This window comes from Dreissena polymorpha, chromosome 9 (genome assembly GCF_020536995.1).
Source record: "Dreissena polymorpha isolate Duluth1 chromosome 9, UMN_Dpol_1.0, whole genome shotgun sequence".
NCBI classification, from domain to species: Eukaryota; Metazoa; Mollusca; class Bivalvia; order Myida; family Dreissenidae; genus Dreissena; species Dreissena polymorpha.
In genome coordinates, this window is record NC_068363.1 from 105,435,961 (window position 1) to 105,455,231 (window position 19,271).

The 19,271-nt window shown below is 37.0% G+C and overlaps 1 protein-coding gene across 1 annotated transcript in view; it reads right to left on the reverse strand.

Moving 5' to 3' along the window:
• Positions 1-835: 835 nt before the first annotated feature.
• LOC127844082 (delphilin-like) overlaps positions 836-19,271 on the reverse strand; it is a 54,285-nt gene continuing 35,849 nt past the window's right edge. The window contains exons 9-20 of the mRNA XM_052374051.1: positions 17,161-17,242; positions 16,760-16,875; positions 11,944-11,990; positions 10,414-11,227; positions 8,577-8,685; positions 7,764-7,941; positions 6,367-6,544; positions 5,526-5,681; positions 4,758-4,920; positions 3,563-3,666; positions 2,902-2,985; positions 836-2,366 (exon numbers count right to left, since the gene is read on the reverse strand). Coding sequence (XP_052230011.1) covers positions 2,235-2,366; positions 2,902-2,985; positions 3,563-3,666; positions 4,758-4,920; positions 5,526-5,681; positions 6,367-6,544; positions 7,764-7,941; positions 8,577-8,685; positions 10,414-11,227; positions 11,944-11,990; positions 16,760-16,875; positions 17,161-17,242 — 2,163 coding nt within the window. The 3' untranslated portion in view covers positions 836-2,234. The remainder of the gene's footprint in view (positions 2,367-2,901; positions 2,986-3,562; positions 3,667-4,757; positions 4,921-5,525; positions 5,682-6,366; positions 6,545-7,763; positions 7,942-8,576; positions 8,686-10,413; positions 11,228-11,943; positions 11,991-16,759; positions 16,876-17,160; positions 17,243-19,271) is intronic.

Genomic DNA, 19,271 nt, shown 5'->3' on the forward strand with positions numbered 1-19,271 from the left:
ACTTTAGTGGTGTGAGAGACATTTGATTTACCCCTGTGTGTCTGTTTGTCTGTCACACTTGATGTCTGAACTAAAGTTTTTGTTTGTTTTACATGCACTTTTATCATGCAAAATGCTGATTAGATAGCAAGAAATTGCGTCATTTCAAGGTGCCATTTCAAAAATATTTCGACGACAGGAGGGGACACCTCTCCCGCACCCTCCCCAGTTCAGCCCCCCCCCCCCCCGTCCCACCGTCTGAAAATTTTCTGGATACGCCTCTGTTATAGAAATGCTTTATTGTTTAAGTATAAATAGAATTGTTCAACTTAAATATTGCCAATGATATCTTTAGTAATGGTTTTCTTGTTGTTTTGACATGTATGGTTGAAATAATTATGTCTGCCTCTAAAAATTCGAACATGCAAATAAATTTATGTTATCTGTCCCATTATGAAGAGTAAAAACGATTGTGTACTTGATCTTTGCACACTATTTTGACTGTGTAAGGCTATCGTTGTCCGTATTTCCCCTGAACAGATTGTTACATGATATTCGTAAAAATGCTCACAGTATCGAGGTGTTTCCCGATTTGATGTCATATTTATTTCTAATCGCGTATCAGTTTGTCTTAAAAACCGTAGGAAATGAACAAAACAAATGCATATCGTGATTTTGAATATATATTTATGAAACACACTTTCTGTAACGGTGTATTTAGGTATGCAAAAATATTAAGAACCGCGTGATCTTTAAGTAAAATTGCCTTAATTACAATAAGGCCCTTTTGAAATAAAAAAATATAGAACTATTTTGTATATGTAAGTTGTCCGTTGAAGAAAGGCGAATCAAAACGGAACATTCTTCAATTTATTGCATTTTTCATGAATCCTGATATCATTTACATGTTTGTAAAAACGCATCACAAAATGTTACATACCATACTATTTATAAAAACGAAACGATAAAATCTATAAAAAAATCCAACATGTAACATAACTTAAACAATACAACGTTTTCATTAAGTGACTTTTACGAATAAATAAACAAACATTCAACAACAAAGTGTCATAATACTTTGTAAAAATGAAAAACCTAAAACGACATGTAACGAAATGAATTTAAAATAACTGGTTCAATATAAAAACTCAATGTTTACAACCAGTTGGTCAATGTTCTGAACAGCGAATTGTTTAACCCTTTGCATGCTGGGAAATTTGTCGTCTGCTAAAATGTCGTCTGCTGAATTTCTAAAATTAGCATTTTCTTCGATTTTTTTTTCAAAGAATACTATCAGAATAGCAAACAGTTTGGATCCAGATGAGACGCCACGTTCAGAACTGGATCCAAACTGTTTGCAAAGGCCTTCAAAATTCGGTTCCCGCACTGAAAGAGTTAACAATGTATACACGGGTGTGTACAAGACGTTATTTGTGTATCATTACGTATTTAATATATTAATTCACATTCAGTTAGTGTGTATGAAGTGCAACGTTTAGTCTTATACAAACATAGTTTTTTTTAAACTGGATGAGCACATAACGTTATAATATCTATTTTATTCATGTACAACATATGAATGACAACGAATCATGTATACGTGTACCGGTAATAAATAAAATAAAAAAAAATAAAAAATGCCAAATATTGGATTAGATGGTCATGTAAAATATTAATGCATGCAACATCCGCCTCCGAGTGCCGATATATGTGTTAAATATATGTGTACGTAAAAGAGAAGTGGAGTACACAAATTTTAAGGAAATATATATTGTACAGAACAAAATAACATGGGCAATAATTCTGCCAAAATTTGTCGCAGCCAAAATTCCTTCTTAAGCGATCATCAGGACAAAACGGTTATTAAGCTACTACAGTTTGAGCAAGATCCGCCCAGCCGTCAAAGAGAAGACGAAAACACAATCTAATGTACGTACGCACGATTGCACGGCAATTATTGTTGCCTCCTGGTTAGTGTGGAGATAAAATAAATATTGCTACCGTACACCATTAATGTATTCACTTTGATCAATTTGACGAGTATATATGCACGACGCAGTTTCGCGAACATGTGTTGCAAACAAATCAGCAACTGACCAATTTGTTAAAAAAATATTTACAGAAACGCGAAGACACCAGAACATTGTCAGAGGTCAACGCAAATGTGTGTTATACAACAAACAGTACTGAATCCTGTTGGTTCGCACCAACACTATTGCAATATTGAATAAAAACAACAACGCCGGCATTGTTATTTATGTGGATTTCTTCTTTTCCAGACATTTGTTGTCCAGATCTTTAATGGCGGCTCGAAACTTGTCCATGAAATCAGCAATTATTGCAAACATTTGGTCCGATCTCTGATACAATGGTTCGCCAAAACGCGTCTGAAAATAGAAATAGCTTCGTCGTGGTTTTATCCCGAAAGAGAGACAATATAATAACGTTATCGTATATTTGAGCCGTGTTCTGTGAAAAGGGGGTTAAATGCATGTGCGGACTGCACAGGCTAATCTGGGACGACACTTTCCGCTTTTATGATATTTTTCGTTTCAGGAAATCTCTTCTTAGCAAAAATCAACTTTTGGCGGAAAGTGTCGTCCCTAATTAGCCTGTGGGGACTGCACAAGCTAATCTGGGACGATACTTTACGCACATGCATTAAACCTCTTTATCACAGAGTACGGCTCAAATATAAAATATCAACAAATAAAAGACCGCCATAACAACACTTTGATTTGATGAATCACTATTTGAAGTTGAATAAAATTTATAAATTGTATTTTTTTGTTTCATGATTGTTTTTATAAAACTTCATCTAATTACATTTTGTTCTATTTGATTCTGCAATAAAAGCAATTACACTCAAGAGTAGATAGAGTTATTTTATATTTCGTGCAATCATATTGTCGCTCTACATACCAGTATTTTCCTGTACTTGTTTTGCAGTTCACCAGACCGCCTGTCTAGCTTTTCCAGTTTCATTTCGTATTCAACTGTCAGATTCTGAAATCACCGTGTTATAAATTTACAAATTAGCGTGAAAACAGTAAACTTAACGTAATAATTTATGTTAATGTCTTAATTAATCTCATATTTTCGCATTATATGATGGCAGATATAAGCACACGAACCAAAAGAAAACTAAACAACCCGATTTTTAAAATGAAAATAGATCGCTAAGGTTTGTACATTCAAACGAAAAAAAACATATCGTGTAAGCAAAAATGTTTTAGTATTTGTAAGAACTTATACCATTTTTTTTGCAATTTATCAACGAACGTATGGAACCGTTTTCACCAACCTATTATTAAACTTACGAGTAAAGACTATATTTAGAACCAACGTCCAGCCTTTGAATATATGCAAACTACAAATGGTGACAATGTCTTAAACGTACTGTAACGTTCTCCGTGGAGAATGATGTAGAGAGAGGAAGTTAATGCAAAGTTTAATCAAAATTAAAGCAAATCTTGAAAATTCCAATTTAGAGAATATACTTTATTCTTTGACTTAAGTTTAAGAATTGCTTGATGAATACGGGCCCATTGACACGGGAGCATGAATACCAGCACATTCAAACCTGCGCATCCTGCTGGAACTTGTTATCCTGTCTGTTCTGGAAGGCGGACTGGGAGCGCAGCGTCTTCAAGTGCCGTTTCACCTTTGCAAGGTCGCCTTTCAGAACTGAAAATCAGACAGCCATGTTGAGAGCGTTCAATATATGCAATCTGCAAGCCTGAACTTAGCGGTATCAGATTTTGGTAGCTTGCTCTAATTAAATATATTTCCAGAGACAAGTTGAAAGTATTTCGCAAAATAAATTACTGTAAATCATTATTGTTCGTGGGAGATTATTTTTCTTGTTGTATAACCGATCCATGAAATCAACACAATCACATCGGAAAATGCAATCGTGATACATCGAATATCTCCGGAATCCTCCGTAAGATAGGCAGATTTAACTTAAGCAATAAATCGTCTGCTGATACAGATTGCTGAAAATGACCGACGTAAATTCTTCTTCTTTTATTTACTACAAAATCGGAATAAAGGAATTTTCGTTTCCACGAAAAGTTTTTTATGGACCACGAAATTTCGTGACAACGAGTATACTTGATTTTACAGTATCATGGACGAACCATCTTTCGAACCTCTTAATTTCTGACATGTATATTACTTTCACAACTTAATTTTTGAAAATGATACAATTACAAAAAATACGACATATTTTCATTTGCTGACGTAGAATGGTGTAATTTCAAATGAAATACTACGTTGCAAAGCTTTTAATGTACTTATATGTTCCCATCATTTTCATTCAATGACTCCACCGCGATACTTGAAGTTGGTTTGACTCAGCATAGTTATCGTGTGAATACGTAAACATGTTTAAGCAAAGGGCCAAGCTATACATGTGCATGCATGTTTCTATAGTCAAGACGTAATAGTCTTCACTGTTTTTTTAAGATATCCAAAAGGTTATAGTACTTTTGCGATTAATTGAAGTTGAGTTGGTCTACAGATGACTAGGACTCCAATACCCTTGCTAAGGTCACCGTGGCGTAACGGATATGGTGTCCGCCTTGCGACCGTTAGGTCACGGGTTCGAACTCTATTGTGGAAGCGTTCTTTAGATCTCCACAGTGAGAGCGTTCTTTAGATCTCCACAAAGACTCCAAGAACTGGTTCTACACTCGGAACGGACTCAATAGCGTTGCAATTAGTATTTTATTTCGATGCAATCGAAAATTTAATAGGTTACAATAAATTAATACCTTCGCTCTCAGCCGCCACGGATTTCACGGAGACCTGCTCGCATTTCTTTACAGTGGCCACGGTGTCGGGCCAGCGCAGCAGTACTGGGTCCGTGTGCTCGAGCTGTTCCACCAGGAAGTGCGCCAGCGTGTAGCCGGACTCCTTCCCACGCACTCCGAGCACCTAGGGGATAGGGTCAGAATTTTCAGGAAAAGTACATATACAAGCCTTGTTCTGGGCGTGTGCGTAAATTGTCTCATTCCGCTTGTATGGAATCTTTCGCTTCAAGGAAGTCTCTTTTAAAGGACAATCCTGCCTGGGCAGAAAGTGTCACCCCTGATTAGCCTGTGCGAACTGCACAGTCTTATCTGGGACGACACTTTACGCACATTAATGAAACCCTGTGTTCCATGTGTCAATATCTTTGTACATAGTCGAACTATCTTTTTTTTAAGAAGACGTTTTGTCGGAAGATTTTTATTAATTTAGTATGTGTATGCATTATAATAAACAACGGGTAACTAAAAAATAAATACATAAATAAAAACAAACAACATTGTCATTGACATCGAGCGCCTATGATTCAACACAATAATGTTATACTTTAAGAAAACGAAAACTCGCTTTAACTATTCGAGAGTCGAGAGACTTTATACGGTACCTTCTTGACCGTGTTACATGAAAAAAAACTATGCAATTTTTAACGCACAAACACATGTAAACTCAGCAATAATCTCAAATATTTTATTTTTTTTCATTAAAATAAAATCGATGTTAATTTATACTACCTTGTCCAATGACGTCACTTGAAAACCAGGAGTAACGTTACTTTCCGACCAGTTCCGGTTGAGATGGTTCCCTATTGCGAGTATGTACTGTAGAACGGCAACCAACATTTCGCTTGTTAGAAGCTCGTCGCATGCTGCGTGCACTTGCTCAACAAGCTGGGAACCAAGAAAAAGGCATGTAAATGCTCTGGGGAAATAGTTACAATGCAGATAAAGCGATAATTTTTTTACGCAGGAAACTCCCAAAAATGTTCAGGCCCGTAAACAAAATATTCTAATAAGTTTGTGAAGCATTAAAATTCACATTAACAAGTGCGTATTAAAAAAATAACATTCGGTGGCGGAAACCATTCACGCACCCTCCCCGGTTGACCCCCCTCCTTCCGATCCTAAATTTCTGCGTACGGATCCTAAATCCCTGCGTACGGTCCTGATGATTGCCCAGATTTCATTTGTTTTCATTACTGACGAACAGAGTCTGTTGGGTCACATGATATTTGCATAGGATTAAGCAAGTATAAAACAGACATGGTACAAATCCAACTCCTATGCACAAAAGGCTGAAATAAAAAATTCGTTTTGCCATTCCATAACTCTTGATAAACAAGAGCATTTATTATTTCCTACAGCATTGGTACATGCATTTTATACAGCGTACGGTACCGCTTAGATCAGCTAAACTTGACAGCTAATTTTGACTGGAAAAACGTAAGTTGGCCAAATGACCGCGGTTGAGCTAAAATGTTACTAATGGCAAAACTTAAAACAAACAACCGTAAAAATGGGGTCACGGTGGGGCGCAAAATGGAGACGGTAAGCTCTTGAACGTGTTAATACAAACCTGGCACGTGCTGTCATACTGCCACGGGAATTCCCAGAGTATCAGGCAAATATCGATCCTGATACTTAAGCATGGGATTTCGCATAATTCTAGCATAAACTGGTCGACCGGATGGAGCTCATGTTTCCTATGCGCATGCGCTCTGTACATATCAATTTCTTCTTCATTTGGCTGGTATCTAAAATAAAAAAAATGTTAACGGATGTGCTCCTTAAAGGGGCCTTTTCACAGATTTTGGCATTTTTTTAACTTATTCATTAAATGCTTTATATTGATAAATGTAAACATTGGATCGTAAAAGCTCCAGTAAAAAATCAAGAAAAAATTTAAAAAAAGGAAAAGAACATTGCCCGGAGCAGGTTTCGAACCAGTGACCCCTGGAGTCCTGCCAGAGTCCTGAAGTAAAAACGCTCTAGTCTACTGAGCTATTCCGCCGAGTATAAGTCATTGACGTATTTTATACCTTATATAAGCAATCTTCGTAGTTTCACATAATTTAACGACAAAAACAGAACTCTCCAAATTATTCAATCGTTTCGCGTTGCAACGCTTTATAATTTTTAGGTTTTAAAATCGTAAAAAGATGCATATAATGGCTATATTAGAGCATGGTTAATGTTCAGTATTATTGTTTCCTCACAAATATCATAACTAAAACGAAAACTTACGAATCTGAAACAACTTTTTTCAATTTTGTCAATTTACCAAAGCGTGAAAAGATCCCTTTAACACCGAAGTCAACAGTATTTATCAAAAAAAGCTTACACTGGCTTACAAGAACAGTTGATGGAAACGAGATGTTTACGGTTGTAAAATATCGTGATAAATTACTATCTCATAATCGAATATGGTATCGAAAATTAAACCGAATTAATAATATTAAGTATGACGCCTTTGTTGTTATTTTTGCGTTGTTGTTTTTATTTTGACGTTTTTACCCAAACCTCTCTGATGCAATTGTTTGCTTATATTAATCAAATCTCATTAAAAGGGACTTACAATTATATTACGCGGCTGTTTTTGTTAACTTTTTGTTATTGTTATTGGTCGTGTTAATTAAGATATGGTATAAATGCCCCCCCCCCTCCATAAAAAAACAAAAAACAAACACACACAACAAAATAGGCGAGGTGTAAGATACTTAATATTGTGGTATAATAAACGGTCGCCGTGGTTACAGGTATACTGGATATGGTGTCCGCTTAGCGACAGGGAGGTCACGGGTTCGATCCCACTGTAGAAGCGTTCTTTAGATCTCCCCAAAAGACAAGTACTGGTTCTCGGCCCAGAAAACGGACTCGAAAGCGTTCCAAATAAGTATTAAGTACTTTCAATGCAATCGAGCTAAAATAAATATGTTTCAACTAGACTAAACATTTTGGAACAATGGACCTCACCTTCTGATTGTGGTAAGTTTTTCCGCGGGAAAGTTCTCGTCCTCGCTGACGCTGTTGAGGACATTGACCAGTTTCCGGGTGCCGTCGTTCTTCAGACCGGACATGAAAATGTCCAAAATCTGGGCCCTTTTTGCGTCCACCAGGAGCTGCGGCTTTCCGGAAGTAGGGGTCTTCGGGCCTGTGAAAATAATGTTAAACACCACATTTATTGCAATTTTGTTTTTTCCCCAATTTTTCAACTTTTTAACTCGTTGCTGATAATTGGGTGTATTAAGGTTTGGGGAAAAAAATAGAAACCGTCATTTGATTGAAAATATATAAGTTATACAAAGTTCGCAATGGAAAAAGGTTCAAGAGATAAAAAAAAAGATTTAAAAAAGGCAGATATAAGGCCTATTAAGCATTTTATGATCGCTTTTTTGGACGTGGGCTCATGGGCTGTGAGGGCGCAAACTGAAAGCGCAGTATGACCTCCCGTTTAACGACTGAAACTGCATTTACATGTTCAATATTATGGGAATGCAAATAGAATTAACATTTAAAAAAGTAAATGTTGAATAAAACAAAAAATAAAGTCTCTGAATAATTAAAAAAAAATCCAAAAGAAAATTTGATCGACCAATTTCACGTGGTGTAGACCTAATATCAGCAGGAATTAATAATAAATTTTAATCATATAGACGATACAATCAACTGATTGTCTAGACATGAAGGTAATGTGATCAGATCAATGCTCGGAACCAATGAAATCACTGCGCGTAGATTGGTGCGGGCGGCTTTAAGGGCCGCGGTGGTGCGGTATGGCGTACGTACCTGGGGTGGTGGGCACATCGCGATCCTTCAATGCAAACTGCTCCTCCAGACGCGCCAGGTTCAGTTTGTTGCTCAAATTCATGGGACGCTCCCAGATGGATTGTGCGATCTGTAAGACACACTACGTCGTCATATCAGCCTCGTTCTGGGAAAACTGGGCTAAATGCATGTGCGTTAAAGGTCGTCCCAGATTAGCCTTTGCAGTCCACACCTGCTTATCTAGAACGACACTTTCCAATTTTATGGAATTATTTGTGTAAAGAAAGTCTCATCCTAACGAACATCACGTTGCACAGGCTAATCTGTTTTCCCAGAACGAGGCTCACACATGTGTTATCTTTGTGACACTTTTAAGTCATGTACTTCGAACAGTAGTTCGAATAGATTGTTCGGGCTATAAAATGAAAAATCAATGGACCAGAACAAACTCACACTTCATCTGTAAGTCATATAAGTAGACTGACATACAAAAAAGTTACATATCTGAAGTGCTTCGTAAAAAAAAAACTCCAGAAAAAGAAAGTTGTGGAAGTCCACGGCCCATAACTTCGCCAAAAAATCAATTGACCAAAAATAATTTAACACTTTATCTGAAGGGCATATAGGTAGTCCGGGTCCCGCTTACCAAATATTAGCTGGATATATGAAAGCTTTGCGTTAAAAACCTCCAGAAAACAGTTATTCCAGATAAAAATTATGAAGCCAATGGCCCATAACTTCGCAAACAATCAATGAACACGAACGAAACTCAACTTTCATATATAGATACTGATATTGTAACAGTGCGCATAGACCAAAAAGTTAGGTACGACTCATATTACAAAGGCTCAATAGGTATGACGTACCATTTGTGTCAAAAGTCTACAAGACCTACTAAGTAAAAAGAAATGTACGTCGACGTACATTATTTTATTTTGTACTTCAACGTACAATTTTTACCGACCCTTGAGTGTTAGCCAATCAGAAGAACCCTTACATCTGTTGCTTTGATCCGCATGTTAAACATTCACTGCGCTATTTTCAGACTCTTTATACGATTTTCAGTTCAAAATATGATTCCATATTATTTGGCTTATGCTTTCTAAACAATCGTGTTACCACAATAAAACAGCGGAAGTCTACACTGTGTATTAGCAACATGCTGTGGTGATCCCTATCTTATCCCTTTGAGCGTCAAGTTATGACATATAGATCAGACATCGGCCGGCTGTCAATTGAGTATATAATAGTTATTGCTTAAACCGATTTTAGAATAAATACCGTCAAGTAGATACTTATTTTTAATTCTTTTTTTTTCAATTTTGATATTTTTATTCATTTTGTCCTTAATTAAAAAAGAGATTAGAAACAGTAATTATGAATAAATCTGAAGGAAAAGCGGCTCAAGAGACGAGTGTTTTGATTGGCTGTTCAGAAAATGTGTACGTCGACGTACAAAAATGTTCGTCGAAGTACATATTGTACTTCGACGTTCAAATATATACGTCGAAGTGTATTTCATATTTGTACGTCGAAGTACATTTCTGTACGTCGACGTACATTTCTCTTTTTACCTAGTAGGTCTTGTTGACTTTCGATCCAAATGGTACGCCGTAAATAGGACTTACTAACTAAACACGAACAATGTTAAGTTAAAACGGGAATTAATCCCCGTTATAGGTGTTTAAAGTGTCGTCCACGATTAGCCCGTGCAGTCTGCACAGGAGAATTAAAGGACAAACTTTACGCGTTTATTGTATATTTTCGATGAAAGTTTCTTCTAAACTTCTAAATAAAAATTGATCATGACAATACTATTCTATTTTCTTTTAGACCATCAAATAGTGCCCAATATTACCATTGGTTTTGGTGTCCGGGTCCAGTGAACTTGCTTGAGGTGCCCTTTCCCGAGTGGTCGAGACTGCATTTGTTGAGGGGGCGGGGGAGCGGGCGCTGCGGGCGGGGGACATGGGACTGGAGGTGCTGGTCGCCCGGGAGTCGGTATAGGCGGCGCTTGTTTGGTCTTTTCTCTTGGACTGGACGCCTTTTCCGGTGTGTCCGTCTTCCGTAGATCGTTTGCGTACGTCTGATCCGTACTGTTTTTTCTGACGCCCATAATGCTGACGTTATCGTACTCAGGTTGCGCCGTCACTTGATTGGAATACACGGCACGTGGACTTTGTTTGTCGGACTCGAACGAATTATCTTTGGACTCAACGCGCTTTAGTTTCGGAAACTCACCATTATTCGGGAGAACGTTTACGGCCCCAGGAGCCGGACGACTTTTATTAAAGTTTTCTCCCGTTTTCACGCCTGGTGATTTCACGGAATCGGTTTTAATAACCCTTGTATAAAGTCCCGATTCACGGGGATCGCCGTTCTCTTGCTGGTTGTTTGTTGAAATCCGCATCTTGTATTTGCCGGAGGTCTGGTTGTCGCGCGTAATAGGTGACGTTGAGTCTAAGGGAGAAGGAACGAGCGGCGCAGGAGGCGACGGCGGCGGGGAGTAATCTGGTTCCGGTATAAAATCGTACGTGCTGTCTTCCGGCGTCTGCAGACTTTCGTTCCTAAGTTGGAGAGCAGGCGGACGGGCGCGGTTCTTCGTCGGCGCCGACAAGGGACTTGTTTTCTCCACCACGCTGAGGGCAATGGTTTGTCGGGAGCGCGCGTTACTGGAACGTTAAAAGAAAAACACGTATAGCGCGATTGTAAAGAATCCTTGCATGGATTTATTGCAAACCACGCGCACACAACAAAGTATTAAATAATATTCATTTTTGTGTTATACTGAAAACAAAATCACATAAGACTAAGTCGATTCACGTATAGAGAAAGAAGAACGTGTTTCCATTTTTGTGTTGCATAGTTTTAATAATCAGTGATAGACATTATGAGCATCCGTTATAAAGTGTCGTTTTAAAACAGCCAAGCAAGTGTATAAACGCATTTATTCAGACAGCCTCAAAGTCAATATTCGCGGAATGTATTGAAAAGTAACCGGACCCGAATTCATTAAACCATTCTTAGACTGAAGTCTTTAAATTATCAATGTCCTTAAAACTGTTTCCAATAGCAAAATAGCTTAAAATCAATAACGCCTATAATTGGGACGTGCTTTATGAAAAGGGGGTTGAATTCATGTGCGTTAACTGGATTTTTGCTTAGATGAGACATTCTGTAAACGAACAAATACCACAAAAGCTATTTGTTAAGTACAAAAGGTTAGAGTTATGTAGTTATGAACACCATTTCTTGCAAACTCTGAGGTACTTTGTTTGGGTCTCAGTTTATTATGCATCCTTCAGTTTTATATGAATACGGGCCTCGCACTCTTTGTAGAATGTTTTAAAGATGATAAAATGTAAAAAGCCAGGAGTGGTCGACTCACCTTCCAAATTCATCGTTGTCGAGAACCTCGTCCAGTCGGTGGATCGCCTGGAAATAGGGAGAAACAACCATACGAGTCTCGCCCTGGGAAACGGAGAAATACGGAGACATACGGCGAAATACGGAAATAGGGAGAAACAAACATACAAGTCTCACCCTGGGAAAACGGAGAAATACGGAGATATACTGAAAAATACGGAAATAGGAAGAAACAACCATACGGTGTTTCATGCATGTGCGCAAATTATAATCCCATATAAGTCTGCACAGGCTTATCAGGGCGGGCACTTTCCGTCTACAATGGATTTTCGTATAGAAGAAACTTCCATTAAGCAAAACATTCTATAAAAGCAAAATGTGTCGTACCCAATATAGCTAGTTGCGCACTGCACAGGCTAATCTGGGGACGATACATTTCGCACACGCATTCAGTTCAGTTTTCCCAGAACGCGACGAATATAAACGGTGATCACAGTTAGCCCAAGCCCTCGAGTTCTGCATCGGCACATTTTGAACAGAGCTTGCACTACTTGTTAATTTCATATCAGAAGGCTTGTAACGTTTCCATGGTCTGAAATTATAGTTCGGGCTCGCTTGGTCGACCTGCTCATTTCTGATTGTATGAAAATCATGCCAAACATTTGAGGCAGATTTCGGGAAATTTGTTCAAGGACATATTAGGTATTGAACATACACTGTATAATGTGCATCTCTTTGCGTCAAAACCGGATTTGTCTTGATAACGAAACAGACGAAGTATGCATGCGTAGATTACGTTGGATTTTAATGCCTCATACCTACGGTAATTCAGTCTTTATTTTGTTTAAACATTGGACATTTATTCGTTAGAATCTTAAATTCGTCACTCGGTCCACAGACGAAATAGACGAAAATTAATGCCCGATGAATAATAATGGTTTCACAGTACTCGAAAATACCGACTTTTACATTTGACCTTCAAGTGTGATCTTGACCTTGTTTTGACATGACTGGCTGATACCTACACTTCATGGTCGCAACTGAGCGAAGTTTCATTAGAAACTTTCAAAGGGGCCATTTCACAGATTTTCGCATGTATTGAAGTTTGTCATTAAGTGTTTTATATTGATAAATGTAAACATTTGATTTAAAAAGCTGCAGTAAAAAAAGAATAAAATTACAGAAAGAAAAAACCCATCTCAAGTGGGCTCGAACCACTGACCCCTGGAGCAAAAGTCTATCGCTTAGACCACTCGGTCATCCTTGCTCATACAATGAGTGATGTATTTTATAGTTTATATAAGCAATCCTCGTAGTATCACAAAATATAACGACAACAACAGAACTCTCCAAATTATTCAATCGTTTCGCGTTGCAACGCTTTATAATTTTCAGGTTTTTAAATCGTTAAAAGATGCATATTATGGATATTTTGGAGCACGGCAAATGTTCAATATAACTGTTTTCTCACAAATATCACAACTACAACTAAAATTTGCGAATCTGATATTTTTTATTTTATCAATTTACCAAAACGTGAAAATGCCCCTTTAAAAGCTAAAGCAGATACGGAGCGGACACAAACTACAGACACGAGCCTCAAAACTCGCAAATGGGAGTTTCACCTTAGAATGGCAGGATAGGCCAAAGAATTCTTCATACAGTCGTCATGATATAAACATTAGAGCATTTCGTGAGAAATTGGTATTAAATATACATGTATAACTGCGCGAACAATGAAAGAAGGCTAAACATTTTGGTCTTAAGATGAGACCCTCGACCGTAATTTCACGTGACTGACTTATGTCGTCTGCACTTAGTTCCTTAACTTTTATGATTAAAGAAAATCAAATTGGGACATTGGCCTTGAACCGGGCATGGCTGACTCGAGCCTTCAGCATATCTTTACAATGACCCTTAAATGGTATCATAACACTTATTCAAGTGGTAAAGGAGATAAAAAGCGGACACGAAAATAAAGGCTCAAACGTTTGACCTGGAAGTACGATAACAACCTACGTTTGGCGTTTCGGCGAGTATATTAATTGTGTCGTTCTGGTGGCTTGGCGATTTCCAAACGCGCCACCACGCCACGATTTCGAAACGCGCCACCACGCCAGAACGATTTGACAGTAATCAGCAACCATAACCAGATGCATGAGAGAATAATGTCTTATAAATGTAATTACACCAGTTTGTTTATATCGGCGATAAGCTATTATATCGGCGTAACACATATGATTTATGCGGCACGTATCTGTACGCCAAAATGGAATGTTGACAATGTAAAGCCGTCTGATTAAGTAAAAAATAATATTCGTGCATACAGAATGCATATAAGTCATGTAAATGTTTCCATAAGCATACACTCTTTGCTAAAATTATCGAAAACAATTACAATCTTTTCCACAATAAATAAACCACCGCTCCATTCATGTACCTTCACACTTAAACGATGGTAATTCATATATACAGACAGAACACACACATCTATGTATATCAAATGATTTCTGCCCTGTTTACTGCGGGCCTCATATGAGACTAAGAAAATACTAAATTTTGACCATATAACATAATTATATGAAATTGTTCAGGCCTGACACATTGTAATTAATGTCACCTTTAAATTTACCTTTAACTTCCAACATGTATCATTTTATTAATAAAAATTGAAACAAGGCATTTAACAAGTAACTGTCTGGATTCAATTAGTCGTTTGACTTAAAGTTTTGGTTGAGTATTTAATAAATATGTCGATGAAAATTCTCGCAAACATTAAGCAACTTTTCAGGGTCTTCAAACTCAAAATTTTCAAAGTGATTGCTTCAAAACGTGTTCCGAAATTGTCAAATATCTTATTATAAATGAGTGTGTATTGCTTTCAAAACTAATAAAAATATAGATATATAAAGCAATACAATACTTACAAATTCTTCCAAGCTTTTTTTTTTTATAAAACCACAACGAAACGTTGACCAAGCGACATAATTTTTCAAAATCTAATCGATACAAATAATTATTTAATAAATTAATTAATTAATTCAGTCAACTCACTATTGGGCGATCAGTTTCCACAGTACATGTTATTTCCCATTTGGTATTAACATACATTGTTGAGAACAAAAATAAAGAAAGACGCAAAACGTAAACAATGCTTGCATGACATTTCGGACAGACACTTTAATGATAATGTTGCGTTTGGGAATCCTGGGTATCCAATACACGCTTCGTGCGTTTGACTTCCTTCAAAAGTACGTCACCTCCTTAAAGTACTTTCTTTTCAAATGCTTTCTTTTTTTCTAATTAGAAAAAACCTGTTCGTGAGTAATAGGTACACCGGCAAATAAACTTTAATTGAAACTTAATCAGTCTTTTGTAAAATATGAGCATGGGCAAATTGTGCGTTCATTCGGATTATTCCATCACTGGCTGGAAGTTGTAGACGTAAATTTACGGAGCACATTAAAAATATATATATATAAAGCCATTATATATATAAGCCATTATACACGGTTATTTTCTTTGATTAAATTAATGTTATTAAAGGCAATGCCACTGACGTTCAAATGTTTGTAAAATCAATTGATGTTTGAATCACATGTTTGTGCAAATGGCCCGTAATGAGATTATATATGGTACATAATTAATGTTTTTCTGTAAGAAAATAAGTTTTTCTAAAAAAAAACTAAAAGATTCCCGTCTGGCATCATTCAAAATCATTGATATTTTGAGATTTCAAAACGACGTCCAATTCCTGAATTTTTCTAGAATTTTACTGTATATTTAAGGAAAAAATCCATTCAACTGGTATGGATGCCAACTTAATGACCTTCGAGCATTTTTTTAATTGACCGCAATATGTGCGTCTGAAAAGAATACGAATACATGTACATTTACATAAATCTGACAATCTTTTCTGTCCACCCGGTGAAGCTATTCAATTACCCCATGCAAGCGGCAAAACAGCAGCTGCGTTATAACAACTTACTGACACACGCCTTTTTCGCTGAAGAAAATAAGTTTGTAATGTTTGATAAATGTTCTGAAAAATGTTTGCGTGATATAAATAAGAATTTCACAGAAGCGTAATTAGCACTATTTCCAGTTGGATTCATTTAATTGTTTATGGTAGTTATCCTCAATTACTACGCGCCAAATAAATATAGTCATTGAAACGATCCATTACATTAAAATATATTAATAAAATGATTAATAGAGAATACATGATTGCTTTCGATGTGATAAAGAATTAAATTTATATCATATTAGGTTTGGGAGAAATTTATTATTTTCTTGAATCCGCGAATATAAATATAAGTATTGTCTCCCTTAACAAATACAAATAGTCCGCGCTCTGTGAAAACGGGGCTTATTGCATGTACGTAAAATGTCATCCCAGATTAGCCTGAGTAGTCCGCACAGGCTAGTCAGCAACGACACTTTCCGCCTTCGTTGTATTTTTCGTTTCAAGGATGTCTCTTGTAAGCGAAAATGCAGTTTAGGCGGATACTCCCTGAATAACCTGTGCGGACTGCACAGGCTAATCTTGGACGACACTTTACGCACATGCATTAACCCATTTATGTCTAGCGTCTTGTAAAAAGGCCTTGGCAAACAGCGTAGACCCAGATGAGACGCCGCATGATGCGGCGTCTTATCAGGGTCTGCGTTGTTTGCTTAACGAAATTTCTGTCAGATATATTCTAAATATAGAAATAAATATTCTAGACAACCCTAATTTTGGAAATAAATTGATCCAATTTAGAATGATGGGAGAGTCCATTAGGCATAAATGGGTTATGTCCCGTTGTTCCAGAGCGAGGCTCTAATATGCTTACTTCGAGGCCCTCAAGGACCTCTCGGCTGGAGTTAGAACTGCTCGTCGAGGCCGGGGACTTCTGATCGTTCCGGTAGATAACGTCTTCAAATGCGTCATCGACTGGTGTCAGTGGATCTGAAATTAGTATTGGTATGCAGAAAGCGTGTGCGCATGATCGGTTAAAAAACTAATACCAAAATATATATTGATTAACAAACATTTACTTGATACCAAAATAGATCGTTTTTAAGATTGCGTTTTCTTCCTATATTTAAATTCCACGCTGTTATCGCTTGTAAAGATAAAACACACGCAGAGCGCAACAGGTTTTAATCGGATAAGAGGACAAAACAACCACTTAAAATTCACGGTAGACGTAAAATAAATGAGTGTTTTATGTCATCTAGTCTCCAAAGTTACCTAGTTTTGAGGGTTGTTTTTGATTGGACATCTCCAGCAAGAGGTACGTGGCTCTCTTCCGCTGCTTGGCCTGGTTAAACGCCTGTAAAGTAAACATAAATATATATTAGCCCCACTATGTGAAAAGGGGGTTTAATACATGTGCGTAAAGTTTTGTCTCCGATGAGCCTGTGCAGTCCGCATAGGCTTATAGACGAGTTAACGCGTGACGTCACACGCACCTGCAAAGTTTAGACTCCGCCCACTGGTTGGCAAAAAGAGGTGGAATTCATGTAAGCGCATATAGAGAAGTTTGACATAATCATCGTTTTTCGGCGTTAGCTGTATACGCCAGCTTTTCACCTTACGTGACCTTTGTTAGCGTCCAATAGAATTCAAATAAAACTTCCCGCGGCCAAGTACAGATGAATACACTTCATTGACTGCATTGGCTGATTTGATAAAACCACTAGAACATTGGAAACATGTCCGCGTCTTTGTAAAACTGTTTTACTGCGTGTTCAGCATGAAACAGTTTTATCTCTTACAAAAAGGCTTAATAGATAGAACAGTTTTACACTCAATCTCGACATCAATACAGAATCTCGACATCAATACAGTTTATGCGTGCACCTTTTATTTTCAGAGGATTTCCCAGCGCGAGAAAGTTGTGTACTTAAAGGCCATGTTCTCATATTTAGTACTGACTTCCATATTCCTGTCAACATGTTATATGTAAAAGTATAAAGAGCAGTGGAAGCGATGCCTCACTTTAATGCATTGCATTTCAACCCGCGAGGTATAAGGGGTCAGTTCGCGGTTAGTGTGTTTGAATGTCAGAGTTTATATACAGGTCAGACCTTATGTGCTGATCGGAGTTCGCGGTCAGTAACATAATCGTTATATAATAAAGACGCTATAGCGTGTTCTAGGTGAACTGGAATTTTCTTTAGACCAGAAAGATGTTAAATGAAGATATCCAGCGATATTATTTTATGGCATGTCAATAATAGATTCTTAATGTGTTTTCAACAATACCATGATAAATATTATTTTTAATTAATTAACAAGAATTATTCCATCATATTTACTAATGTATTATTGCATCATATTGACTAAATAATGTATTAAGTATGAGCGCGATGATTCTCGATACTGTTAATGATCGAATCAAATACACGTAGCAATGCCCGATAAACCACTCAAACAGGTTTGTACGAAAAACGCGCGTATACATATTTAAAATATGTACGGAGACTTCGCGTGTGGTCGGTTGACTTTGGTTTTCTGTTTTGTATCTATAGGTTTATGACCAGCAATATGTAATAATGTAAAATAAGCCGCGAAAACTCCGCGTAACATCCCGTACTGCGTTTGATGCAGCTAAAAACTGCACAGAAAAAGATATTGGCTATCCTTGATCTCATTCATTTAAATCTTTATTTTCCATAAACTCCAACCACAATCAACGCCGTATATCTTTTTTAAAGATATTTCTTGTTATTGATAATCATGAACTGTATCAAATATAATGTTACTATTTATGTCTGAATAAAACATAAGCATGCGTGGAAATTCATTTTTGGAACGATTATATTGTTGTTATTATTTGTTTTTACTAAAATCGAGCTCCGGAGTGGAACACTATCTACGAGCTCTGTATGTGATTACCACAAAAATCTCTACTAAACGCATCTTCACGTCCATTTAAGATACAAAATTTCAGGAATAGAAATTCTTTTAGAATAAATTAAATTTAATGAATGAACACAAATAAGGACAAAACAAACAACAAATAGATCGCTTTTTGTTCGCAACATATAGTAACTGATTTTAACCTTAGTATATCTGTACAAACTTACATTGTTACACAACAAATAAATTCATAAATCTAATTGTTTTATTTAATGGTGCACACCAAATTTGACACTTTTGTTCTGATCGGAGACTGCCCAGACAATTACACAGAAAACATGCCGGTGTCATAAACATAGGGACCTATACTTTAATTGGGTCCCTGCATGATATCTCCATGTCATCTCTTGGCATATTGAGCAGTCATATTGAGCAAGCCAAATATTAAAGCGAAAATACGTAGCATTTGCTTTAATAAATAATATAACATATTAAAA